Source organism: Pholis gunnellus (genome assembly GCF_910591455.1).
Source record: "Pholis gunnellus genome assembly, chromosome: 1".
Classification (NCBI taxonomy): domain Eukaryota; kingdom Metazoa; phylum Chordata; class Actinopteri; order Perciformes; family Pholidae; genus Pholis; species Pholis gunnellus.
In genome coordinates, this window is record NC_136528.1 from 9143777 (window position 1) to 9171034 (window position 27258).

The 27258-nt window shown below is 41.4% G+C and overlaps 2 protein-coding genes across 6 annotated transcripts; both read right to left on the minus strand.

Annotated features, from left to right (window-relative positions):
* Positions 1-828: 828 nt before the first annotated feature.
* secisbp2l (SECIS binding protein 2-like) lies at positions 829-17042 on the minus strand (the record flags this gene model as incomplete). Of its 4 annotated transcripts, none has more annotated exons than XM_079171271.1 (18): positions 829-3483; positions 3582-3801; positions 3921-4075; positions 4270-4490; positions 5540-5702; positions 5794-5926; positions 6062-6237; positions 6549-6690; positions 6874-7041; positions 8244-8354; positions 8483-8593; positions 9205-9317; positions 9446-9470; positions 10159-10385; positions 11059-11197; positions 11330-11657; positions 13133-13341; positions 16828-17042. In XM_079171271.1, 18 exons carry the CDS (start codon positions 16846-16848, stop codon positions 2849-2851), a joined length of 3297 nt encoding a protein of 1098 aa, XP_079027397.1. In that variant the 3' UTR covers positions 829-2848. The 4 variants fall into 4 exon arrangements, with proteins under 4 accessions (XP_079027397.1, XP_079027396.1, XP_079027395.1 ...); XM_079171270.1 differs by having other exon boundaries at positions 9205-9320; XM_079171269.1 differs by lacking the exon at positions 16828-17042 and having other exon boundaries at positions 13133-13368.
* A 313-nt stretch (positions 17043-17355) lies between these two features.
* Positions 17356-23054, minus strand: cops2 (COP9 signalosome subunit 2). 2 transcript variants are annotated; one of them, XM_079165418.1, is made up of 13 exons: positions 22934-23054; positions 22288-22401; positions 22114-22191; positions 21896-22021; positions 21715-21804; positions 21556-21633; positions 21103-21277; positions 20796-20974; positions 20510-20562; positions 19388-19485; positions 19206-19288; positions 18558-18616; positions 17356-17858 (listed from the first exon to the last, which is right to left on the minus strand). In XM_079165418.1, the coding sequence occupies exons 1-13, from the start codon at positions 22985-22987 to the stop codon at positions 17714-17716; spliced, it is 1332 nt and encodes a 443-aa protein (XP_079021544.1). In that variant the 5' UTR covers positions 22988-23054; the 3' UTR covers positions 17356-17713. The 2 variants fall into 2 exon arrangements, with proteins under 2 accessions (XP_079021544.1, XP_079021543.1); XM_079165417.1 differs by having other exon boundaries at positions 22928-23051.
* Between the last annotated feature and the right edge of the window lie 4204 nt (positions 23055-27258).

Here is a 27258-nt window from a genome sequence, read left to right on the forward strand (position 1 = left end):
ACTCATACACTGAGGCAGAGCCAATACAGTACATGAGTGCTGAGTCTAACATCAGCTGCACCTCAGAGATGCTGTTAAAGTGGGATATTAATACACTAGCTTTGCCCTAAAAAGGTTTTCTCCTAATCTAAGAACATAAGGGGTTGACATCTTTTGTAGAAATGAATCAAAGTGACTTGATTTACCCAATAATACATTCCATAGTGTACCTCGTGCATGTGATATTCAAATGACCTGCATGAACACACAAGAGGAAGGGCATTTAACTGAAACATTTACATTTCCGTTTGATTCCAATCAGAGCAATATGTCAGGCGCCGACTTAAGTGTTTTACATATCGCACTTATTACTGATTAAAAGATTAATAGGAAACAAAAGCAAAGTGCAGACAGTGTAGAAGTACTTCCATACTGCAGCTTGGAATATAAGAGTAAGGCACTACTTCTTTGACTTTAGGATTTTTCTTCAAAACAAATAATTGAACTACAGATAACTCGTCCACTGCATACTATATGTAAATAAGATGGATGTGACAATATTAAGAGTCAAGTCTGGGTGCATAAAACAGTGTGCGGCAGAGTTTTGTCCCATCCTGGTGGTCGTTTGGTGAAACTGCAATCTAGGCCTAGAACTAACAATTATTTAGATAATCAATTATCTGAGGACTAGCTCCTCGATTAATTGAAGCATCGTTTATTTCTGTGGAATATTTCAAAACTATTTAAAAAATTGCTGTTTTTTGTATCCAACCAAGAGTCCAAAACCCAAATAAATTAAATTTACTATCATACAACAAAGAGGACAAGGTATCAGTCAAACAATTTACTTAAACAACATTTTAATGATGTTAATAATCATCAGTTCATATAGGTTAAGAGCAATAACAGGATTATGAGAAACAGCCTATAACAATGTTGCTAGTGATGTACAGTCTGAAGGAGACGGTCTTAAATATCCATATAAAGACGAGGAACACGCTGAAAGAAAAAGTACTTCATTGAACCGTTCTGTTTTTTTTTTGTTGTTGTTCACATTAGTTACAAGACCTTTACCAGTACTGTATTTACATAGTGCAAAGAAACACACTTGCTGTTAATTAACATACTTTAAACACTTTGATGGAAGTCAGAGCAACCAAAAGCCTACACACAGCGTACTTGTTACCAAACTAGAAATACTTTCATAATCCCAAGTATGATATTTAAGACGCCGTCATCTCCCATCTCAAGGCTTCACATTGCATACAGCCCGGCATACTGCATTTAAACACACCGCCTCGTCGTCGACTGGCTGACACCTCACTACGATTCGCTATCAAACACCATTATCAAATTGGATTCAAACTGTTAAATTGTTAAAACTTATCAAATGGCTTTAAGAACAGGATGATTGAATTTGTTTTAATACAATGAAAAATCAAAATCTCTTTTGTACACATGTATTTACAAAGGTCTGAGCACGACTGTGTGACTACTTCCAGGGTGCCTCTGCCCCGATGAGGGAGCTTCTCGGCTGTGGTGAACAGACTTTAGGCAACCCGTCTGTAAAATCTAGAAGAGCTCTAAACGGATTGATCCATATCTCATACTTTTGGCCTACTTGGGCATTTTTAAACTTTATGAATACCAGTAAACACCTGCTTGATTTAAGGGTCATTTTTAAGGAAATAGAGGGAATACTGGTAAACCAATGACTTTCCGGTACCAGGATTATTTCATACATTACAACTATGCTCTGTGGCGAACCTTTGCAAATCTTCTCAGATCTCAATGTTAGGGCTTCTAAAAAAATGTTGTTCTGTCATTACCAAGAAGACCGCCCTCCTCATCAGAGAACAAACACCACCAGAGGGAACAACAGGAACATTTCTTTTTTTTTTTTCTGGAGCACAGACATCTGGGAACTCAAGACAATTCCAGTCAGAGGAAAAACAACCAAAATAGCTTCACACGAGGCAGAATCAATATGACAAACCAATATATACTGTAGTAGAACCACATAGACATGGTTATATACACAAAAGCTCATTTTGCTTCTTAGAAGTTAAAGTCATCTGAATCATCTGAACACAGAATGGGACACTTATTATTTGAACATTAAAATAACACTCTGAAGACTGATGGGTGGGAGTGGTTTTGGTAGAAAGACAGAACCCCCTGACACTGTAATGCTCTGTGAAAAAAGCTAAATATCAACCAAGAAGTAATCAGGAAATGCATGTTTCTCCTTCCCTCAAAAAAAACCATTATTTACAAAGATAAAGCTAAAGAACACAGCAAAAATTAAATGCAAACTATGTGCCTGTAAACACACACACACACACACACACACACACGCACACGAATACTTGCAGAGCTGTAAACCTTCTGCGCTCTGTATGAAAAGAGATGGGAGCTGAACGGTTCCAACCTTCATTCTTTGTGAGCTACAGACAGCAGTTCACCATTTTTAAGCACTTGCTCCCAGAAACGTCCCCGACTCTAAACGAGTTCAGCCTCGGAGGAGGAAAGTCACAAACTTCCCTCTGAATTCAAGTGTAGCAGGTTATGGGCCGAAGAAGTGAGGGCATCCTTTTAAATTACAAGAGGAGTGTTGGTGTCGACGACTGTCCCTCAGACTGTGTTAGTTGCCGTTTGGTCTGCGATGCTGTGTGTTGGTAAGTTGGTGAGTTTCTCTGTAATGTATGCGAGTGTTGGTCAGTTGGTTGGATACCTGAGATTATGTCTGGTGTCAGGGGTTGGAGACAATAGGAGAGAAGCTGCTGGTTGCTGTGAAGAAGGATGTGAGAGCAACAGAGGGAATGAGTGTATGTGAGAACAGAGGAGGGAGGAGGAAGAGGAGGAGACATCAACCTGTGACCTTCTTAGCCTCCACTTGCTCTTTGCCCTCGGTCCTCGTATCTGTGATATCCGCTGAATCAAGGTCCTCCTCCTCACTCTGCCCTTTCTCTTCCTCCTCCTCCTCCTCATCGTCGTCGTCTTCCTCTTCTGTACTCTCCTGGCTCTTCCCCAGCTGCAGGTTTTCCAGAGTCTTTGACACCCAGGATTCAATGCGGCTGCTGAGGGTCGGCACCTCCACAGAAATAGGCTCAGGAGTGTAGTCCTCCTCCTCCTCTTCCTCCTCCTCCGCCTCTTCCAACATCCCGGGGACCAGGGTGGACGTGGTGGAGGTGATGGAGGAGTTCAGCGGGCCCCTGCAGCTCCCATCCAGCGAGCCCGTCTCTGTGCTCTGCTGAGAGGCCAGCTCCAGCCGGTCGTCTACCCGGACCTCGTCTCTCTCACCGTTACCCTGTGTCAGCGTCAGTGTCGGAGGCGCTGGCCTGGCTGGCTGGGGAGCAGCTGAGCCAGGCGTGGCTGCAGTGGCGGTGGCTGCCAGAGTCTCACCGTCTCTTTGGGTGGCTGTGGAAGGTGCAGGGCGACTCGGCTCAGCCTCTACAGGCTCCAGGGCATCTGAATTCTCCACTATACTCCTCCAGTTGGTCTCTGAAAGAATTAATAGAGTTGTTATGCTCCATAACTGGTGCTTTTACTTACCGATTATAGATAACCCTAAATAACGGAGAGAAAATGAGGGAGCTTACCGTACTCCTTTTCATTGACCTCTGAAATAGGCTCAGAGAAGATGGAGCAGAAGGAGATGGCAGAGGCAGCAGAGTGGTTGCGGGAGTGCCCCATGTGGTGTGGGACTTTCTTGTCATTCTTTTGAGCCTCCTCGGCCTGCTCCTGCTCCAGAGCTGACACCATGTCCTTGTAGGCCTTCCTAGCCTCTTCTGTCAGAGACACCAGACGGTTGAAGAGACTCTGAAGAAGGTTTAACCAAGTTAGTGAGAGGCAAAAACAAATGCTAAGAGATGACCCTGTGTTTCTACTGTTCTATACTAAAATTTACTGACTGTATACGTGTTATGAAAGTGACTTACCTCAGCTCCAGAGTAGTTGAAAATGCCAACCACACTAACAGGCACTAGTTTGTTGACGCAGCGTCCAAGAGCTTTTCTGCCCAAGGCAAACACAAACGGGATCTCCTGATCCCGTGCCATGGCAATTACATTGTATAGAGCTTCATCCAAACCACCTGCAACATAGTCAACAATAAGGGACTCAAATGTATCAAATTTCAGAAAATAAATGAACTAAAACAACAGAAAATCCCAGCTAGTGACTTGAGCACAAAGTACAAAAACCTGCCGTTTTGGAATTTGGCATATGGGTATACCATGAAACACTAAAATATGGACTAACCCTGGGTGGTTTTACAACATTCTTTACCTTTGGCTTGGATCTTCTCACAGTTGGGAGATATGATGACACACTTAATCTTATTCAGCTTCATGTGCTTGGTGACCTCTCGGAGACCCATGACCAGGCGGCGTTTGGACTTGGCCTTGGTAGGATCTTTCTGGTAGACCCGCTCCTGGAAGCGAACCAGTTCCTGCAACAGCATAGTCACGCTCTCGTCGATCTCCTTACTTAGCACCTGGTTACAGTACCTGCAGAAAGACACGAGGGGGCAGAGAGAAAACAAATAAGAGGTTATAGATGTTCAAAAGAGTGTTTTCATCTTTTGGGTGGCTACCAAGCTAACAATGATGATCACCATTAATGGTAACTAGCACATATAATGCTGCAAAATGTTAATTTTAAGTTAAATGATTACTTTATTAATCGATAAGTTAATTCAATTAATAATCTTTTGAGCAAAGTTGGTCACAGCCTCAAAATTGTGATGATCTGCTGCTTCTCTTTATCTAATGCAACGGTTAACTTAATAGATATGGTTTTGGAGTGTTGGTCCAACAAAACCAGCAATTAGATGGTGTCAACTTGCGATTTAGAAAATTGTGATGACATCTTCTATTATTCTCTTACATTTCATGGATTTAAAAAAATAACCAAAAGCAGTCTGTGATGAAAATAAATGTTGAAGCCCTATGTGGCTTTCATCGTTGTGGCTCTTATTAGAATGACACAAAGTGTATACAGCTTTGTTGGTTATGTTTACACTATCGCACTTCATTGCTATCTGACCAGAGCCATAAAACAGGATGCATACTCCCAGGAGCTTTATGGTTTGGTGAAATATCGAATCGGAAGATCGACGTAGTGTGGCCTGAGGAACAAGCGTCCTGGCGGGCACAGCTGAGGGGAGGAGCTTGGCTACAGAGGCCTTTTGGAGGCTTTAAATGCTAAATCTGTTCGAGATGGGTGGGCTGGGACAATAGGCCCACAGCAGAGGACATAGAGGGACAAAGCTGTGTTTGTGACCACTGGCATACATCGTTGCTAAGAAGGGACAAAGTGCTCGGCATCTGTGCCATACTCTACAATTCATTATTGTACAGTTCCGCCCTTAAGAACACCCGATCACTTTCAGAGTACGCTTCTCCCAGCCAAGGCTCTGGTTTCCGAGTGGGACAAGTATTTGCTTTGCTCACTATTTTTTGTGCATTTTTGAGACATTTCAATGCACGGGATTCCTACAAAATGTCAGCTCAATACTCCGTTTCTCGCTCCATGCAGGTTGAGAGTGTCTACTTACTCTCTGAAACGACGGCTGTGGATCTTAGTGATGGCGTTTGAGGCCATGGGACTCCCGATGCCAGAGCTGGCAGGAGAACCCTGGGACACCGGGGTGATGCTATATGGAGAGTTCTGACTGGCCGGGGAAAGGGACGCATCGCTGGGCATACTCAGACCATTGTCTGTGGTACAAACAGCAGACCACAAATAACAATTAGAAAATGTGTGATGGACAAAAAAAAATGGGTACACATCTGAATAGTTTTCACTCACCTTCTTGGGAGGCAGGCTCTCGTGCAAGATCATCAGTAAAATGTAAACTTTCCTCCCCGTGCTCCTCCTGGCCTGAGGACTCCTGTTCCACGCTAGCCTTCCCTTTCTTCCCTTCACGTTCCTTCAAGATGATCTATCGAAACACAGAACAAAAATGTAAAAAAAAGGCATTACAAAGATTTGCAGGTTCAAAACATCTCCATTCCTTTTACTAATCTTCTACTATCTTCCTCCCACCTCTCCTAAATGATGAACTTAAATCATTTACCTTCTTCAGGGCTGTGGGCCGTTTTACTTTGGGGATCTCTCTCTCCTTCCCTCTCTTGATACGGGGTGCGGTGGAATCTAGGGAATTGTGTGGGACCGAGTATGTCTGCTGATGGCCCTTCAACATGGACGGCAGGCTGACCAAGCCTGAACCGTGGAATGGAGTGGTTGTTCCAACTGGAGAGAAGGACAACAAAGTTAATACACAAGCAGAATGTGAATATGCGTACATGTAAGTTAAAACAACATTAGAGGCATGCGTTTTGTGAGTCTGACAAGCAATATATCCTTAAACAGGTTTTCATGCGAACATTTACAAAAAGGCACAAAAATTATGGAATTTCTGAATTACTTATTAGGATATTTGCGGAACATTGATAGATACTTGAACCCAACATCGTCATTTAATGCAGGGCTGATGTATTGTGAAAGTATGTTTGTTTCTGTTCTTAAACCCTGTGTTGATGTCTGACTGAGTTAATGAATACCTGTAAATGACAGCGGCTTGGTATTGTTCAGTTGTCTGGCCTTCATAGCCTGCTGGTGTTTCTCCAAAGCTGCCAGCATATCTCCCAGGTCCAGCTCGACGGAGGTTTTGCTCTTCTTCCCTGCTGCTTTGGTGAATGCTTCCTGCCGGGCGCGGAAAGAAAAGGCAGGAGACGGTCACACCAATGAACCCGTCAAATGCAACTTAAGATCAGAATGTCCTGACCATAAGCCAGGCAGCGGTGAGGACAAGAACCGATGAAACAAGCCATAACATTCAAACTGAACCAATCCTACATGACCAGTTGACATAGTGCGTGTTCATACCTGTAATTTCTTCTGTTCCATGCTGATTTCAGAGTACTCTTGTGCAGTGGCCAAAGCAGCAGCCAGAGCCTTCTTCCTCTGGCTCTTGGCCCTCTTGGGCACAGAGGTGGTAATGGGGATGGGTGTCTGCACAATGTTGATGGGGGAGTTTTCTGGCAGGTTATCCAGCTGTGATTAGTGTAGAGACACAAATAAGAAATTAGTCGGGGTGAAAAGATGAACCGATACAAGAGTCAGATATTCGGCTGAATAGATACGCAAACACAGATCTTATTTCTGATGAACAAGATTGGTGGATGGTTTGTAGCGTTAATGATTTCAACTTTGTTGTATAGTGCTCCACATATAATTACAATGTCCTGATTATGGGAAAAGATTCCTGTTTTCTATATGGATGGAATAAAATCACAGATCTGTTTGTGGTACACATTTTGACGTGGTGTCATAATTAGATGTAATATTATCCTTTATGTTGATATGGTTAACTGATGAACAACACAATTAAAAAATGACATTTTTGCCGACTCCTGCTACAGCCTGTGTGTTAATCGTTGAATGCATCCTGTGCCTCTCCTGCAGGTTTGCAATGTTTCCAAATCACATAGTCAAGAGTCCACAAAATGCCAGTACCATTGTGTACAATGCTGCCTGATGTTTGCATTGCATTTACAGTCTTCAAAACACGCAGAGGTATTATAAAAGAAACGCCCAGAGCACCACACACCTTGCTACTAACTTAAAACACTGTACACAGAGTAAAGCTGCCAGGAGGAGCAGTCACAACGCAGCCAAAGCTAAAGCGAATCCTAGCTCAAGGCCAAACTGCTACTAAACTATGTGCTGTTTATTTACAGCAGTAGCTCTCAAAGCGCATGTGACCGAGAAAATATGAAGCGGAACTGATGGTATGATGTCGTAAACTTTTCCATGGTGGAAACAAATAAACAAATCGTGTTTTCACAATAGCAATGGTGTTCATTTGGACAGATAGTCTGTCGTCTGTAGATTTTAGTGATGCCCTAGTTAACCCAACCCAACCAGCTCAGCCTTCTGTCCTATTTCTGACAATTTTGCGAGCGTGATGCATAAAGTTGGTGGTTCGCAGGTCGGGTTTGGGGGCTTGCTTCCGGAATAAGAAGGCAATGTGGCCAGCTGACAATAATTAAGCAAAAATGTAGTACTTGAAATGAAAATTAACAAATCAAACAAGTTAATTTAGTCCACTTATTCTTTAAAAAAGGAAAAAAATATTAATATTAGCTGTTTCAAATCTGCCTTGAATTGCATTACAAAGATACACACCCCGAGTGATTAGTAAGTCCTGCAAACAGTGAGCACATCATAGCCCTCATAGACAGCTGTAACCTTACCAGGTTTTTGGGAAGTTTAGGTTGCGCGTGTGTCTGGGCTGAAGTAGATTCTGGTTTGGTGCTGCGTTGGGCAGCCCCTCCAGTAGCCAGATCTGGGAATTCATCTTCATCCTGACAAACATGTGGAACACATTTGAGCACAACAAATAAACTCTGAACTAGATCTATAATGAGTGTGATGGTGACCGTGCTGCACTGATAATTCATCACAGTGAAAGTCACAAGAAACCCTCTCTCACCTCAAAGTAGAGGGGCTCTGGGGAGACCACAGTACCAGTGGGCGCTGCTGGCTGCAGCCTTTGTTCTGACTGGTTGGGCGGCACACGCCCTGGATAGCCACTGTGGAAATCCTGAAAGGCAGAGACGGTCGGAGAACACAGAAGTCAAACAGGGTACCACTGGTATTCAATAACTTTCAAACTAATACAAGTGGCGCTGCATCACTTTTGTTGGCAATATTTTTCTTGCTCATAGAAGTTTCCCTATAAGTTGACTCATGTATATACACCTGTTTTGTATTGTTTATCGACTGTGTGACGGCATTATATAAGAGATTATTTTTGATAGCCTTCAGGTGAACAACGTCCATCTTTAAATGCCATAAATAACAATGCTATGCTAATAATTCATATAATTGTAAGACTACATACGTTCAGTATTTCCCTGTTAAGTCAGGGTGTTATTAGATAACAATTGCATGAATCAGCCTCCCTTATTTCAGCCAATTAGGAATGATAATAATGCACACCACCTTTTTTATGAAGCCAAAATTACAATAAGAAAATGTTGATTTGGTGCTTTTCTAATCACCTTCTATTAAGCTTAAGTGTGACTCACAGGACAGAGCCTTTACGCCAACATTAACAGCATTTGATCTTTTCTCATAACTAAACACTACAGCTGTTCCCCAGACGTACAGCAAGCTTCTACTCAGCGTCTGCTCCAGTGAGATCTACTGTACCTGTGAGAAGTTTCTCTGTTCAGGATTCCTCCTCTGGTCTGCTCTGTGAAACTGGCCGTTCCTGTCCCCCCAGGACTTCTGGGTAGCCTGAGAAGCTACATTTACCCAGGTACCTGCTAGTGAAGAGAAGGTAAAAGAAAAATCTAAATTCCTTTGTCATATCTTATAGACAGGCTGCATAAGAATTATGAATATGAAAGCACGATGTGAGGATGTTCACAACATGTTGCATCAAGCTTACCTGTCATTACACCAGCCTCTACTCCCTGTACAACACAGAAGATACGGAGAGGGTAGAGAAGAAAAAGACATGTTGAGATATCTAGTGTGTGTTTAATGTGCTAAAAACAGTGAGAGCAACTACATTACACCTCTCCCTGTTGGTATTTGCTCCGTGCATTGCTGTTACACGAGTTGAGTCCTGTATGCTGTGACATGTCCCAGTCGTTCTCTCTGGTATGCAGTAACTACCACTGCTACAAACAACTGCCCTGACCGTAATATTTATCAGCACTTTTATGATAAAGTGATTCAAGATTGATCACTCTACCCAACGCATTGAACTTAAATGTGACAATTTTTAATAATAATAACCTACCTGCAATTACAAATTCACCTTTATGTATTGCAGTAAAGCATATTTTCTCATTTCTGTTCCTTCAGTTTTTAGACCTGATATGTAGCCGTTTGATAACATAACGGCTTGTATATTTAAATGACTTTTTCTTTGGAGCGGTACTCAGCTTTGAGTAGACAATGCCCTACCTAACAACTTAAGAATGTTCAAATGCCTACTGCCTGACTTTCTCTCTTTATTTTACACTTCACATGTTTACAATGTTTAAAACATTGCAAACAGGAATCAAGAATTATTATTAAATGATCATTAAATCAAATTCTGCAGTCCACTGTAAGTCTGTTGGGTCTGGAGCTGGTGGTAAGCAGCCAACTTACTGTGGGTGCTGCTGTGTTTTCTGCGGTTCGTTGCGTTGCCCCTGCAGCCTGGTTGTGCTTGGGGCTACAGTAGCCGCTGTCACTGTCTATATCTGCCTCACTGGCGCCCTGCTCGTTGTAGTTTTCGGCTGGATGGGACGCCCGTCTTCTCTTTGTCTGCCTGTTCTTCCACAGCAGGGGACTAGCCCGCTCTGCAGCGCACCTCCCTGACACCTCACCCGGGAAATCTGAGGACAAAGTAAGAGAAGCTCAGACCAGAAGTTAACTGGTTACAGTGTTACAAAGTGGAATCAAACTGCTGCCATCATTAACATACAAAATGACAATTATTACAGTAGATGAATCAGTGGAGACTCACTCACCACAAACGTGGACGGAGTTTACTTTGTCGGACGTCATTCATGTGATTTAAAACCACAATTGCCAAATTATTTACACAGGCTCATTGGCTCCCTCAAGAATGGAGACATCACTGCTGACATCATGAGATGCGCACCTGAATTATGTTAACCTGGTAACTCTGCATTCCAGTTCTTTCAGAAGATAAGCACAGGCATCATCAACGTCAACCTGTACGACCGGCCAGCAGACTTACTGGCATTGTGTGCTGCTTTCTCTCTGACGGCTTTCTTGTTCACAGGCAAGACAGACAACTTTAACAATGTCTGGAATGTTTTTAGGAACATGTGTTGATAACGTCGTCTTTAGTTGTTGTGAAACTACTGCTTATTTGTTGTCCAAGGATGGGATGCAGCCTTTACAACAAAACCAACTGCAACTTCTCATCTTTAGTTAGCAGAGTTTTAGTTCGATTTTTGTATTATTGTTTAAAAACCCTCTGTGTACACCCTGCATGGTAGGACGTAGTTATAGCTTGGATTATTGCCGCAGTATTCTTACCAGTCTGCTGTGCTGCATCCACCAGCATGACCATCTTGGTCCTACCATCAGGCCCCAAAGTGCACACCTCCTTCTGCACAGCTACACTCCTGGTTGGAGGCCGACGACCCCTTGGAGCTTGGCACACACCCAGCTGTTGCTGTAGGAGAAAGAGAGGCAGTGCATGCTCACTAAATAGATTAAGGATGAGGACGGACACTTTTTAGCGACACAAATAACATGCAACGTTAATGTGACAGTATCACGATAAGGCTGTTGACCCTCTCTGTACCTTTGGGAGAACGTTAGGTCGCACCATGCCTCTCCCCCTCTGACTGGCCATCCCATACGCTGGCCCCAGAGGCAGCGGTCTTTCGCCGACATCGGCTGAGACAGGGTTGACCACTCCAGCTTGCACAGGACCTGCATAGGGGCCAGGGAAGGGCTGGTAGAAGCCCATCACCGGTGGGCATGGAGCAGGCATAATCTGGTAGTAAGCATAGTCATTGGCGACAGGAGGCTGGGGTGAAGACAAGATGGGGTAGGCCAGGTACGAACCACCCGGGCTGGGGTTAGGCTGCTGCCAGCGCACCTCCCCTCCATTATACATAGGATGTTGCCTGTGAAGGAGCACAGAGGTAACATGTTCAATGACTTTGTTGTCTATTTTAGTGAATGTTTTCATAATTTATGGCAGCTGTCCAAATCTAATCCAAAACGTCCTGCCATATTATTAACTGAATGTCACTCCTCCCCCAATGGGTATCAAACAAAATACCACAGGACACTCCCAAACGTTATATATGAAACATTAAAAAAAGGCTGTGGTGCAGGTTAAATTGTCTTCATACTAATCTATTTAGTTTTCATGCGTTTTCTTTCTTCTCACGTTTATTTATTCAGGGGGAGTTTCACTGCTCTCTTTTGCAGGAATGCCCTGATCCCATTCACACCTGCGAGTCCAACAACAGTCTGATCTGCGGACCACTGAGCAGCTCTACTGGAGCAGTTGGGTTTAGACGCCTTGCTCAAGGGCCCCTCAGTGGTGGAAATGAGGGAGGGGCAAGTGCTGCTTTTCAGTTTCCCCACCCAGATTTAGCCTGCTTGATTGAACCGCCGACTCCTACAGCCAAGTGTTATTCTATTGTAGGTCAACTTTAGGCTAGATGTGCACTGTGCACCTTTGTTGTGTGAGAAAGAAAGAGATTCAAAAGAAACTAAATGAAACTCTGTACTGGCAGATACTCGATACTGAGAAACTCACATGTTCAGTTTCAAGAAACATGATTGCAACATCCTGAGTTACAGTCACAGCAGTGTGTGAAGTTTTTGGGACTTTGTTTCCCTTATTTTAAATATTTCTCACTTTGTGTTTCCCCTCAAAACGTGCAACAGTGTTCGGGAGACGCATTAAAGTGTGTTCCACAAAATAAGGCTAAAGCCCATTTAGCGAGACAGGGCCGACGCTCCCCGGGTTAACATCTGTGAAGCTGCGGTGATGTGCATGGCGGTGGGGTTGTTAGGGGGTGTGTACATGCGATGCAGAAATGTTGATAAGGATCCAGATGATATTTTCACAGCCAGTCTACTATAGAGGGCATTTCCTTGCATTCAAATAGGGGGGGAAGGAAACAGAGGAACGGATGTGTGCAAGGATACAGCAGATCACTCGGGACAAAGAAAGAGCCACTGGAAACGTTGATTGCGGTTCCAAATAAACTCCAACTCTGGGAGGGTTTCCATTCATAATTAAGCAGTCTGAAACTATTGCACAATCTAATGGCACTAAGGATCTGATTATGGACACAGCATTTTCTTGTTATTACTAAAGTAAATAGTGCATTGAATGAGTTGGGAAAATAGAAAAGGTCCACAAGAGAGCAGATTGTTCTTGGGCGGTTCCAAATGGGAACACCAGACTTCCCACAACACCACAAAGAATGGCAATATTTCTGCCAAAGTGGGAAACATCGGCAAAATCCAAAATGATCATGAACCTAAACCACTGGTGCCATTCGCGCTCCGTTAAATGGGGTTGGAACAACGGGCTTTTTCTATTCCAAAATCTTTCCCCACTGAAAAGGAGTGACCGTACCTGTTGGGTTGGTTCTCCTGGACAAAAGGGTAGCAGGTGATGAGGTAGCTGGGTATGGGAGTGGTTTCCACCCCTCCACCGCCTCCTCCTATACCTCCGCCACCTCCCCCTCCCCCTGCCTCTCCAGAAAGACTCATGCTGACGAGAGATCCTTCGAGACCTTTCTTCTGTGGGATGAACGGCTCCACTTCGGCTGAAAGCTTCACATCCTGCGCGAAAGACAAATGAACAGCCATCACGGTCAGACTGTGAGCAACATCAAATGGGTTAGTTCTAAAGTCAAAGCAACAATTCAGATCAGCGTGGTGATAACTCCACCTCCAGTCTTCCTTAAATTAACTTTATTGTTTTGTGTAGGTTTGCTAAGCTCTTTCTAAAGGGCCTAAAGACTAATGATACCAGCGTCAACTTTCCAAAAATTGTGTGAGAAGATCTATGCAGAGGTGTTATTAAGTTATTAACTTGAGTACTGAATGTCTTGACAGACAAAGAGCTGTAGACGCTCTATTGATCAACCTCTCCTTTGTTTAGTGTTTATCACAGCTGAGCAATGATTTCGTCACACTGTTCTAGTTGGTTTAGTCTTGCGTATCGACCACAATCAATAAACAAGGCCTCAACACTCATAAAACCAAAGGTGACATAGCACACTACTGCCAGATGATCTAAGCACAGTACACAACAAGTCGAAAGAGGACTCCAGCTATTTTTGACAGTCAATTTCTCGTGCGACTCACACATCTGCAGCTAGATCAACCGAGGTGAAGAATATAAAAGCTTCTTGTCAAAATGGTCGACAATGAGGCGAGTCTCTGTACCTCAAAGCCAAAAACAAGTTTATAGATTGTTTTAGGAAACATTATATATAGATAATTATATATATATATATATATATATATATATATATATATATATATATATATATATATATAGATAGATATGTATGATAATATTAGATGCACACTAAAAGCTGGTGTTTGAGGCCTTAAATATCATGTTGTTACAGTCCCTCAATGGCATCCAGGTACAAACACCAGACTCATCGAAGTTACGAGACACAAACTGTAGATCATTTTAACAATTTAAGGACTTAACGTAACTTTTGTGTTATATTTAGAGCTTTGGCAGAGTTTGACAGAATGCCATTTCCTGTGTACAACTTACAACATATAATCAAAAGGCAATATAAATCAATCCAGAGAGCAATTTGGTTAAAAAAAAAAAAAGAATCTACATATTTCTGGCAGACAAAGGCCCAATAATGTCCTCTCCAAGTCATTGTGCACAAACTCGATGACGTCTTCTTCTAGTCAGTCTGTTTTCATGGGTCTCCAGATTTATGACCCAGACACACAACCAACAGTCAGATTGTTGTGGTGTAGGAAGCGGTATAGCAGGCCACAGAAAGGCAGGCTTGGGACTGAAACACTTCAGTACTTCCAAGCTCATATGGATATGATATGGTTGGTGATGACACCAGCTACATATCTCCTGAATAAATCACGAGCGAAAAATCAAACCAGAAAACATAGAACATGTAAAAACAATTGTGCATTGTTTTACAACGTAGTGAGTGATCCTTATTAAAAAGTTATATGTGTACTTTTTTATTAGAAGACATGAATCATGTAAATATTAGTCAAACGTTTCCATTTCTCAGTTTACAGTGATTTGCTCAACATGTCAAAGAGTTGCTATAAAGCCATAAAACTGTAAATTTGAAGTAATACATTTTACACTAAACAACATTTCTTCGAATTAAAGGACGGCACAAGAAGGGCGGTTGTATTATTTTCTCTCCGTCTTTTTTCCATTGCGGTCATGGAACATCTTTCACACCTCATCGTGCTCCTCCTTTGACATCGTGGTGGCATTGGTCTAACCCGAGGTGGCAGCTCCGTGCAAGAGGTCCCATTAAAATAATCTCCCGTTTTGCAGAGGATGAGGAGAGGTGACAAGGTTTAGAGTACAAAGGCTCCCCCTCACTTCTCTGAAACAGTGGTCGGGGTGCATGAATAGAGTCATCAGTGTGGCCAGTGGATGTCACACAGACAGCTATTGTCTCCCACTGCTACTGTCCCGTGGGTGGTTCCCTCACTTTTCCTCAGTTTATCTATAGAACCCATCCGATCTATGGTGAATGGAGCCAGGTCTACCGGTTCACTGAAGAAGACCAAACTACAGTTGCAATTCAATATTTTTTACAAATGCCCAGGTAGTAGCAGCCACCGTGGGCAGACTGACATCGCTGCAAAGACTCGAGTAGTCGGTCTGAACATGTACCACAGTACAGTATAGCTGATGGGGAGCTGTGTTATAGGATTAAGTTGGAAAGGATAAAGTCGGGACAGTGCTACAGGATAAGCTAATTATAGGGCAAGCCATAGCATGGAGGCCTCGTGTGCACTGAATTCTGAACACAAGTGGAAAAATCCAACTATCAAAAAATAAAAGTTGTGAAAGAAAACAGGGTTGGCCAGTGGATCCATCTCTTGAATCAACCATGTGTGTCTTTGTCGTATCCGAGTGTCAGGGAGAGGTCGAGGGAGAATGGCTGTGATTGTGGAAAAGGGCAATGAGGTCAGACCCAGATGTGCATGGGGTTGGGGGGTGACAGATCTCGGAGTAATTAGACTACTGATCTCACAAGCCTCTTGTTTGTTCGTGTGAGCACTTATTCTTACAGTTCAAAACACCAACAGGCAGCGTCTGTTTCTGTATGGTCTGTGTAGACAGGAGAGCAAAACGCATAGAGACTTTTAAAGGGGTTTCACAGAACTGACGAATACCACAACACTCGATCAGATGCACGAAAATCTCGCACACTCGACATGAGGAGCCCCCCCCCCCCCCCGTGATGTCAGCCAGAAAACACACCATCATTCAATGCTAACCGGTTAATCTGAAGCATTTGGCATTACGCCTCGGGACACAAAACCCAAACTCTAAGAATGCCATACATGCAGAAGAACCAGATATTCCTCCGCTGACGAAACCTGTCCGCCTCTCCTAACAACAACAGCAACGCTCTGTACACATTCCTGGTGACGCGACTGAAACCTTTATATCATCCAACGTTACCTCTGCAAATTGTGACCCAAACAATAACGCTACCTTTTTCCCAAAATACTGCTGGCTGTAACGTTATCTGTCACGCGTCGTCAAATGACAGAAGAGATATTTCGCTTTTGAGGCTAACTAGGGAGCTAAGCTAACTCTTAACACAAGACCCGTCTTTCTGAGCTTATCGCATAGAATTACTGTCATGGAAATACATCTGAATCGTTTTGTAAAACGACCAAAGACACATGACACTAACACAGAAGACCAGACGTGAATGAACGCTATATCCGGAGTCTTTCTTTTTAATGAGCTGCAGATACCGTTAGCTGTGTTCACGTTAGCTTGCTAGCCAAATGGGATAACAGTTTGCATGACACAACACCGAACTTAGAGCTATTGGGCGATTTGTATGTCTAATGACACAAATAGCTAATTTAAGCCACAACTGAGCATCGCTGCATTTTATAATTATTGTGGGTTATTTTATAACGTTGACCAGAGTGCGATGTTGGGCCTCGGCAGCATTAACTAAACCGTGTCCCCTTCTACCACAGGCTAAAGCTTTAGCCATCCAACCCAAACAAAACACAAAAAAACACCCCAGATAATTTTAAATTAAACTGACACGTTACCTTATTGTCACTAGCGTCCATGTCAGTCACCGACACCACGACAGACGGTCATTGACCAAAATGCGGACGTCAGGATGTGAGCATTTTTATTTTCTTCATAGTGAATACAAAATAATAATCACTGAAGGCTTACAGAGACTCACACCCAGTTTCTGCTAAGCGACAGCTGCACCCCCACGGCTCAGTACCGACTGTTGCTGCGTCAGCTGGCTGCGCTCTCCAGACTAGCTAGAAAGCTGGGGTCGCTGTGTGCCAGTGTGGAAATGGGAGTCACCTGGGACGGAAGCCGTCGTCGCTCAAAAAGCTTTTAACTGGCTAGGAAACGCAGTTATGTCACGAGTACAAGGAAGTGTTTCCAAAGAGCGATTCAAATGAAGTAAAAGAAAAGATTTATTCATATCTCATTTGTGACAGTTAAAAACATTTTTATTTGTATTCCTCCTCACCAGTCACAGAGTTAAAACTGTAGCTAGTCAAACCCAACAGAATCCTTTCAGTGCTGAGAGAAATCTGTTTATTACCAACAGGCAACAGTATACATTAAAATATTGTGTACAAGTCTTCATACACATTTTGGACTTTTCTTTTCTTTTTTTTTTTCTTTTTTTAAACAATTGAAGCATTTGTGTGATGCACATGGAAGAATCTGCCAATCAGGAACATAAAAAAATGAAAAGTAAGTGTCAGTGATTTCCTCTCATCACGACAAAACAACACACTTTGAACACGTTCTTGGGGGTTCCTGGAGTCTTCTTTAAGTTGGTGGCATTCGCAAAACCTGTGCTGTGTATCTCGTCTCAGAGGATTTACTTGAAGAAGCACAGTAGCATACTTTATGGATGTATTCATACATGCCATTTTCCTTGTCTCTTGATTTGACATGCCATCATGTGAGCTTGCTAACAATGGCTTGGTTGAGAGAGTTCAGCTGATTTGTCCATTTGTCTAAAGCTGTGTAGCGAGCCCCTCCTCTCTTCTGGTAGTCCAATTCTAGTAGCTGGTTGACTTGGTCAATTCGGCCATGGATTGTGCTGAAAGACAGAAAGAAGTAAAGTAAGCATTTAAGCCACATATATTGCTATAAAAATACAACTTAATTCTCCACATCATTTAGTCAAGCTATGATATTTGAGCCTTGAATTGCCGTTTCAACTGTTGCTAGTCTTCTTGTTACAACTGTATATCTGACTTGCTAAATTATGGGATAATGCAGAACAGAAAGTGAATGAAAACGAGAAGATATTTGTCATAATTTATTTAGAATGCCTAGTACTGAAAATCACAAATAATCTTGACTGGTCAACTGTTTTTTAAACATTGATGTCTGTATTAGAACAACAATATATGTTATTGTTTTTTCAAAATGAGTGGCAATAATAAAAAATAAAAAACATGTCAGAGGATCATGGCAACAATAAAAAACAATGTAAAAGAAATTAGTATAGACATTTCCCTCAGCAGTACATCAGAATAATCTGATGTTTTCCCTTCCTCGTGAAAGTTATTTACGTCAGAGAAAGAGAACAGCTGGGATGTGTGGCTGTAAACTGCAGATCACTATGACAGTATGACAATCAATCGAAGACAAGATGTAATTGAAAGTGCCAACTCATTCCGCCTGACTCTCTTACAAGCCAAAGAATGCGATGAATGAGGAACTACATTCATTTACAGGAAGGGAGCTATTTATTTCTCTGACTTCTCAGCAGGCACATGGGAGAGAAACTTACTTATCCAAGATGCACTGCACCAGCAAACTCTCCACATCACACACATCGATGTTCAGCTCCTGAAACACAAGAACAAAAAGAAAAGACTCATCCTCACATCTGTAAAGAACTATGTCAACTAGTATGATTTAACATGGAAGGACGCACAGAATCCAACACACTGCAGATTGTAAATGTTGTGCTAGATGTGTTGCAAAAGACCTGTCGAGAAAGTCTACCATGTCCAAGTATGTGAACTACTGAGTATATAAACAAATAAATAGAATGTGTTGAAAAAGCAGATACCATTCATGTACAAGCATTAGTGTTGACGTGAGTGAATTACTTCCTGCCTTGTTGGCGCCCGTTCTTTTGGTACAGTAATTCTAAGACACTTCCATGTGTAAAACAAGCTTATCTATGTGCTTTCTTCTAATGGTACTTCTCGCATCATTGATAGGCTTTCAATACAAAGCAAAAAATGGAAACGATCCACACAAAGTCACATGGCCATCAGTGCCAATGTGTGTCTAATAATATTCCGTAAAAATGCGATCAAAGAGGAACGACAACATAGAGGAACGACAACATAGAGGAACGACAACATAGAGAAACGACGACATAGAGAGTCAGCGGCGGACAGGATGTGTTCTGATCACATGGACTTACCTTAGAAATGAAAGGGATGTGTATTCTCGTGTACGGTTTGATGAGTTTGATAAGTACTTGAGTTCTAATGTTCCGCAGGAGCTCTGAAACACAAAAAAAAAATCAATGATAATCTTTTCTCAATGGATCCTCCAACACATTTATATCACGCATGTGGACTGCAGTCACGTTCGCCAACTCACCTTCTATGTGCTCTCTAATGAAGGGGTCGTCCATTATGTTACTGTGATTCGTTTTCAAGATTTTCTCAAATTCAGTGATGTCATTGTTCTGGTAGGCGCTGTAAAACAAAATAAATCAGTGTTGTTACACCACATACAATGTGTTTCCGTGACCTACAAGAGACTCATCCTGATAGCCGTCAAACACATTTCAAAATATTAGATTTTTTTGTAAACACTATTCTTATTATAGTTTGGGGAATCCTTTCTTAGTTTCTTGTTTATGCAATAAAAATGTAGAATATATTCATGGAAACTGAGCAAATCCGGGACAGTGCCAGTCATTTATGTTAGCATGAGGACAAAGGAGAGCAGACAATGAAGCAGAAGAGAACTGAAGGTCTCGGGAAGACATAAGTCATAAACCATACTTTATACGAATACTGTGAAATGCACACTAATGTTGATGGGGCTCTGTTTAACTGCTACGAATGATATTACAGCCATTATTGTTGTTAATGTATGATTTTGTACAAAAATGAATTAGGAAATGGGATCCATTAAAAAATGAACAAACGTCACGTATCAAACTGCATTAGTATGCAACTGGGACTGCTGAAATACTGACCAAAGGCCATACAGGAGATACCAATACATTCAAAAGACTGTCATTTCTAGCACTCTGGGTCTCTTTTTATATTTTACCAACAATAACATTTTCCTCACCAAGTTTGTTGTGCTAGATAAAGATGCAGCACGCAAAGCACAGTCTGGTTCATGTAAAGTGTGCCGAAGGCATGCTGGCACAAACCCAGGGTGCATTTGAATAAAAACTGAGATTCTGGAGAATTAATTATCACACTAAATGTGTGACTTGTTAGGGACTGGTCATAGCACATCTATGACCAGTTGAGGTGCTTATATTTTATTGTCAGTTAGAAATAGTTTACACAGTCGGGTTTAAAAAACACCAAAGTAGTCTCACTATTGTTGTTGCTTGTCCATTTGTGCTGCTTTGTGAAGCTGTGGCCATCAAGTTGGTATAAAGCTCCGAATTAATTTGGTGAGTAAAATGTTACGACAGGTAGAAATAATTGCCAATGCTATATAGCAAGACAAAAAAATACATTAATGTATGCTTACCTGACTAAGTTTGTCATTGCTAGGATTTCTGGGTCATTTTTGTATGGTTTGGCCTGTGGAACAAAAACATGAAAAGTTACGTCTGGCACTCAAACTTAAATAAATACGATCAACAAGTGATTCTGATTAGACTTTCCGGCTGTGCTTTATCTCAAAATTCAACTGCAACCTGCACAAATGTATGTGGCAACCACAAGTCTGTGTCTCTCATGTTTCATGTTCTTACATACAGAGTATGCAGAGTTATTAAAAGTAAACATTTCCAACAGTAAAATGACTTTCATACCTCTTGTGAGTCAAAAGGGTTTATTCCGGACTTCATCAGCATGTTGGCTAGGACCAAGTACTTCAGGCATGTCGTCCTTCTTGGGCTGCCGGACTCGTCATAGTTTTTAAAGGCCTCAAAGAAGTCCGTGTGAGCTTTCTCAAACTCCCCCTCTCTCAAGTGCATCTTCCCACCACACTCTGGTCAGGAGCAAACAAGCACAGGTCATTCAACAGACGGTGATGTCAGTACTCATAGTGACAGTCACGCTTAGCACAAAGCCGGACAACTGCGTTATGAACAAAGGAGATATGTGCAGCAATAATACCTCTGATAACTCCCATTATGAGCGGGTGAGGAATGGCGGATTTAATGTGAAGCGACTGCTCATACAAGGCTTTCAATTTCTTGTTGTTTTTTTGTGCCGTGTACATCTGGATCTCCAGAGCATAAATCTCCAACAGCTGTGTGCCTTTCTTCAGGTCATCCTCTCCATCATCCGTCTGTAGTTGGTATAAATATAGAACCACTTATTAGATCAATAGTGTGATCAAATCTACACACACACACACACACACACACTTACACCTGATAAAAAGACTTTGGCATCATAAATGGTGATACTGATACTTTACTATACAGGTTTGAATGACCAAGCAATCAACAAGTGCACAATGTATTCTAAGACATCTGGAAGGTTAAACCTTTTGTAGCAATATAAACTTCAAAACATATTATTGCAAATACAGAGAGAAAAGGAATAAAGAATTTATCTTACTACCTGGCATGACTGGTGAAGTTGCCTCAGGATCTTCTGCAGTTTCCCATACTCTTCTCTCTCCAAGTAAAGCTTCCCCAACTGGAGGAGAGGAACAAAAAACGTTTTACTCGGAAATGATGGTTTAAGACTGCTTTGAATCAGTGAAGAACCTTTGAATACCTTTGTGTTAGTTTTAAACCACAGTCTGTCATTTTTTGCATCCTTCAAAGCATCCAGCGTGGTTTCGTAGAACTCCTGTAGTAAGTCCATCTAGCAATACAAGAAATGCATTTCAGAAAGACAGATTCAAAAATCCGATACTGCCACTTGTATGTTTCTGTCTCCTATCGTCCATCCCTACCTGTTTGGAGGTAGAGATATAGTCCAGAATGGAGTTGATGGACTTCTCTGAGTAGTTTCTGGTGACAGCACTTCTGATGTATGTAAGGAGCTGTTTGTACCTGTTCATCATCTCTGGGAAGTTTGTCTACAGGGTTGAGACATAAAAAAAAACTTCTCAAGAATTCATGTCTGGTAGGAAAGGTGTAAACTAATTATGGCACATCTTGCACAGCCTACCAGCTTGAAGTTGATTTTGATCATCTGTTTCAATGCTTTGAATCCCCATTCTCCTTTTTCACCTTCTAGTTCCAACACCTGAGCACACGATAACACCAAGAGACGTCAGTAAATATTGTGCTTTTTAAATAACTGAAACAAGAAGAGATTGCTTTTATTGGAGTACAACTCCACCTTCTGGAAACTGCTGAGTGCTCCTTTGGGATCATCCTCCTTCAGGGCTTTAGAGTTGTAGTACTGGTTCTCCAGGTCCACATTGGGTTCTGAGTTACTATCCTCTGAGTATTCCTAAATGTAATCACATAATCATGTCAAAGTTCAAATCATAAAATCCAGCTCTAACATACAAGTTACGTTTGCTAACAAAATAAACCGAAATGCTTAGCTAGCTAACATAAACGTGGGGGAACTAGATTGCCCCTGAATATACCGGTTAATTCTACAAGTATGAGCCGTGAGCTAACGTTAGCCAAAGTTAGCCAACGCCATGGCGTGCTATCTAGCGGGGTGGTTTGCTTTTCATGTCGGTAATTTAAACCCAAAGGGCAGCTGAACGCACATAGCCAAAGTTAGCTATCCAGGATGGCTAATGTGTATTAGTATTAGCCAACTGCTTAAGGCTAGTGGCTAAAACCAACTATCATTAGCCAGCTAGGAGGCTAAACGTAAGTCATCCGCTGTCAGCTTGATATTAGCCAACATGCTAACTAAACAGCTAACATTAGCTAGCCCGTAGTGTCGACCCTTCACTGTTAGCGCTAAACGGATAAAACGGTTAGAGTATATATGCACAAAGTAATGAAATTGCAGTTACAGATACCAGGTCGTAATCTTCTTCATCGTCGCACATGAAATCGTCCTCCATGTCTGACATCTTGGTGGTCTTCGTTGCTCTTTTTCGGGGACAGTCAGTAGCCCGGCCTGTGCTGTGTTTTGCAGCGATGGAGTGGTGGTGTGTGTCCGGGTGGTGAGAAGCGACAGGCCCGCTTCCCGTCTATAGATGGTGCTGTTGGATCGCCTCAGATCCACCAACAACTGAACATGTTTCACCAGTTGCAGTCCTCTGGATGTTGTGAGCATGGCAACGTTTGATGGGTTATAAAGTGAATGTGATATTAGAATGAGTTTAAGTTAAAATAAATCACCTCTGGACAAATCATGCACAAGACTATAACACCGCTACACTAAAAATAACAGTATATGTTAATTTAATATGAACATATACTGTTATTTTTTTATTGTATATATTGTGCATTTTTATGTTTTCATTTTTTATATTTAATATTTTTTTACTCTGTTATTTTTTATTGTATATTGTGTGCATTTTTATACTCAATATTTTTTATTTTTTACTCTGTTACTTTGATTGCTTACCTGTATCATAATGCTGCTGTAGCGAACAAATGTCCCCTTGCAGGATTAATAAAGTATCTCTCTCTCTCTCTCTCTCTCTCTCTCTCTCTCTCTCTCTCTCTCTCTCTCTCTCTCTCTCTCTATCTATCTATCTATCTATCTATCTAATTAAATACATTCACTCAATTAGGTACTTGCACTTTATTTGGGGTATCTCTATTTAATGCTGCTTTTTTTACTCCAGTGCATTCATGACATATTTAGGGAGTAAATAACTAATTTACAGATTCAGAATCTAGAAATAAAATATGAGGCATTGTTAAACTGGATTATGCACATACATCTGTAACCATTCAATTCCAATATAATAAATAATTATATAAAAACTGACAGGGGGTTTTCTGCTGCATAATAATAAGATATTTACTTTTAATAATACATTTTTGCTTAATAATATATTTGTTTTTGTTGATATTGACTTTGAATGCAGGGCTTTTTCTTGCAATGGCTTATTTTTACATTGTTTCATGGCTACTTCTACCTAAATTATGTGAATATGTAAACACATACCCCTCAGAGTATAGCTCTGCTAAACAGCAGTTATTTGTGTTAGTGGTAGGGTTGAAATATACATTAAATAGGTATATAGATCGATATAATATAGCTCTTGTACACAACGATATACTGTGTATATAAAATGTAAAACATTAATGTAGAGCTTTAATACAAACACATAAAAGACATGACTTGACAAACAAAGTATCAATGTATCCAAGTGCACCAGGTTCATTTGAAGTGTTTTATGGTATGATTCATTTTACAGGGAAGGCATAACTCTTTAAAAAGATTAGTTTTTTTTCCCACCGGGTGGACTACATGAAAATACTTATACATCACATATCCAGTGGTGAAGGAAGTACTCAGATCTCATACTCAAGTAAAAATAGTTTGAGTGGAGCTGATTTTAATTACTTCATATATTGTTGTGCATTTTAATCTATAACTAACCATATTTGATGATATTGTTGTGTTTTTCAAACACACAATCTTTATCTGCAAAGTAACTAGTAACCATAATTTGTCAAGTAAAGAGAAATACAGTATTCCTCTCTGAAATGTTATGTACACGTACAAATTGTAAAGGACCAAGTACTTCAAAATTGTACTTATACACAGTGCTTGAGTAAACATAATTTGTCAATTTCTATCAATGCAAAAATCCCATGATTCCAGTTGTGTGCGTCAGATTTCAGTCAGCCCCATGAGTCAGATTGATGTCAAAAGGATTCCGTGACTGTTCTCTCAACAGTCTTGGCTGCCACACAGAGAGACCATTGGCAGCACTACATCTCTCTCCAGCCTCTCTGCCTCACTCGGGGAGTCATTCCACATCGAACCCTGTGAAAGATTCTCTGTTACTGAAGATTGAGATTACGTTCCTGTTCCCAAAATGTACGCAATCAGCTTGTGTGTCATCGAGTTATGTGTTATAAGTTTATTTAGTAAAACTGATGAGTGTGTGTGAAAAACTCAAGTCCTTCATCTTTCACAGTCACTTTGGTCATAATATTTACTATATCCAGACATGAGTCACCAACATCGATACTAGAAAGAAAATGTATTCACAGACTGAGCTATAACTTTAAGCATTAAGAATGTCTTCAGCTACATCCCTTTTGGGAGTGTGTTTGTACAAATGTGTCATAGACAGTGTAGTTTCCTCAGGTGTATTTTCTCATCATATTCGCACTTAACGAGTCATTGCATCTCTTACCTAAAGTCGAACTGTGGCTGACCAAAATATTCAAATTGCTCTCCATCAACATTGGGATGGTGACCTGTGTGTGCACGCACACTAGTGAAATGCTACAGTATGAGCACACCAATTTGTTGCATACACGAGATGCAGCAGTGGTGCGTGTGTAGAGTCTGTCAACATTTCATCAATTGAGCTGGGTTTGCCTCAACACAAAGACTTAACGAATGAGCAGCGCTTCTCTGCTGGAATCACCAACGCCAGGAAAGCTGTGCGTTTGATACAAAAGACACATAGGGTGCTGATTTGTCATCACAACGCCCACACAAACTCCTCAAATTATATGGCATTAGGCTTTTTCACATACCTGAAACACACCGTTATCGCCACAGACTGACTGATCTGTCAACACATTGGCAATCTTGAAAGAAGGCACTCCCCAGCTGTGGAGGGACAATGATCTAGTACTTGGAGGGCAACGCTTAATACAACTCTATCTCAGGCACCAACTTTGCGCAAAAGACTTTTATTTCTCTGACTGAGTCAGGAGGATGGTGTGGTAAACACAAGTTCATCATGTTGCCATTTAAACCTACTAACCTTATTTAGAGATCCAAAAGTGTGGTATTAAGCCGTATAAACACCCCCAAGCAGCCCTTCTCCTTTCAGATAATCTTTGATGATTCATTTGATAAAATGAGTACAACGATATTATTCCCTTAGCGTCAACGTGTATACACTGGGTTTTATAAGTCATTTAATTTTTGGTTGCCAAAAAATGTTTTATGCCGAAGCTAATAGAGTTAATATAATCTCATTTCTGACAGTTCCTTAAACATGAGACAAGTCTTTAATAGATCTCCAGCATGGCATCTGGCAGCTGAAGCGTGTGTAGCTCTCTCAGCAGGCTGCCTGCTTGTATACTCTGGTCCTCACCACTAAAGTGCTAACACAAGGGTGTGTACCCTTGTTGTACTGCTGCCAACCGCCTTGTAGATCATTACTCATACATGCACACAAATGCACGCACTATCACACACATAGATATTCATATAGTGTATTTATATATATATATATATATATATATATATATAAATATTTATGGTCTAATATACACACCTGCTTAATCACGTGTGCCTTTGCATGCACATACTGTTAAATGCGCTGAGAATCTGCAGTTGCCAACCTTGTACAACCTACCCTCAGGTCATGATAGCTGCTGCTCTCACTTCTCAACTTGTGCAAGATGCGTGACAAGCCTGTTTGTTTTTCTCTCTTCCTTTTTTTTGTTGTTGCTGTTTTCATTTTTACAAGATATGTAGAAGCGTGTCTCAATTTTATGCAACAACTTCCATCAAGTGGGGCTGTTGTTACAGATGAAAGCCAACTTGCAAGAGCTGAAACAGCCACTGCAGCCAAGTCTGTGCGCACGCCCTCTGTATCACACGCTAGCGTGCTGTGGTTTGTGTGTGGTGCTTTGAGCGGGGTATGTGGGGTAGAGCTTGTGCGTATCATCAATGGAGGTTAGGAAAATGCTATCCAGCGAAAGTTTTGATGATTTTAGACATAACTAAGCTTGACAAGACTGATCTGAGCTGAGCTCATCTGGGCCACTGAATGGTGGTTTGTGGTTTGAGTTTTGGACTCAAAAAACAAACAAAAAACAACAAACAAATTTAAAAGAATATTTTGACATTTTAGGGGAAGTTTGAATTCGCTTTTTGGTTCAGAGTTTTGATGATAAGAAGACTGTACACAGGAGGAAACAGCAAGCCAGGCTCTGTCCAAAAGTAACAATATCCTTCTATCAGCACCTCTAAAGTTATTTGACGTCATATTGTGTTTGTTTAATTGGTGCAAAAACATAGTGCGTTAAGTGATAGACTATTTCTTTGTTGGGTGCAAGTAACCATGACAGCAAGATTCCAGGAAGTAAGTGCAACTAAGCGTGTTTCTTACCATGTTGAACCACTCCTTTAGGTAGTGTGACGTCAGACATATCTGTGGTTTCTGTCAAGCTAAATTTCTTAAAAGGA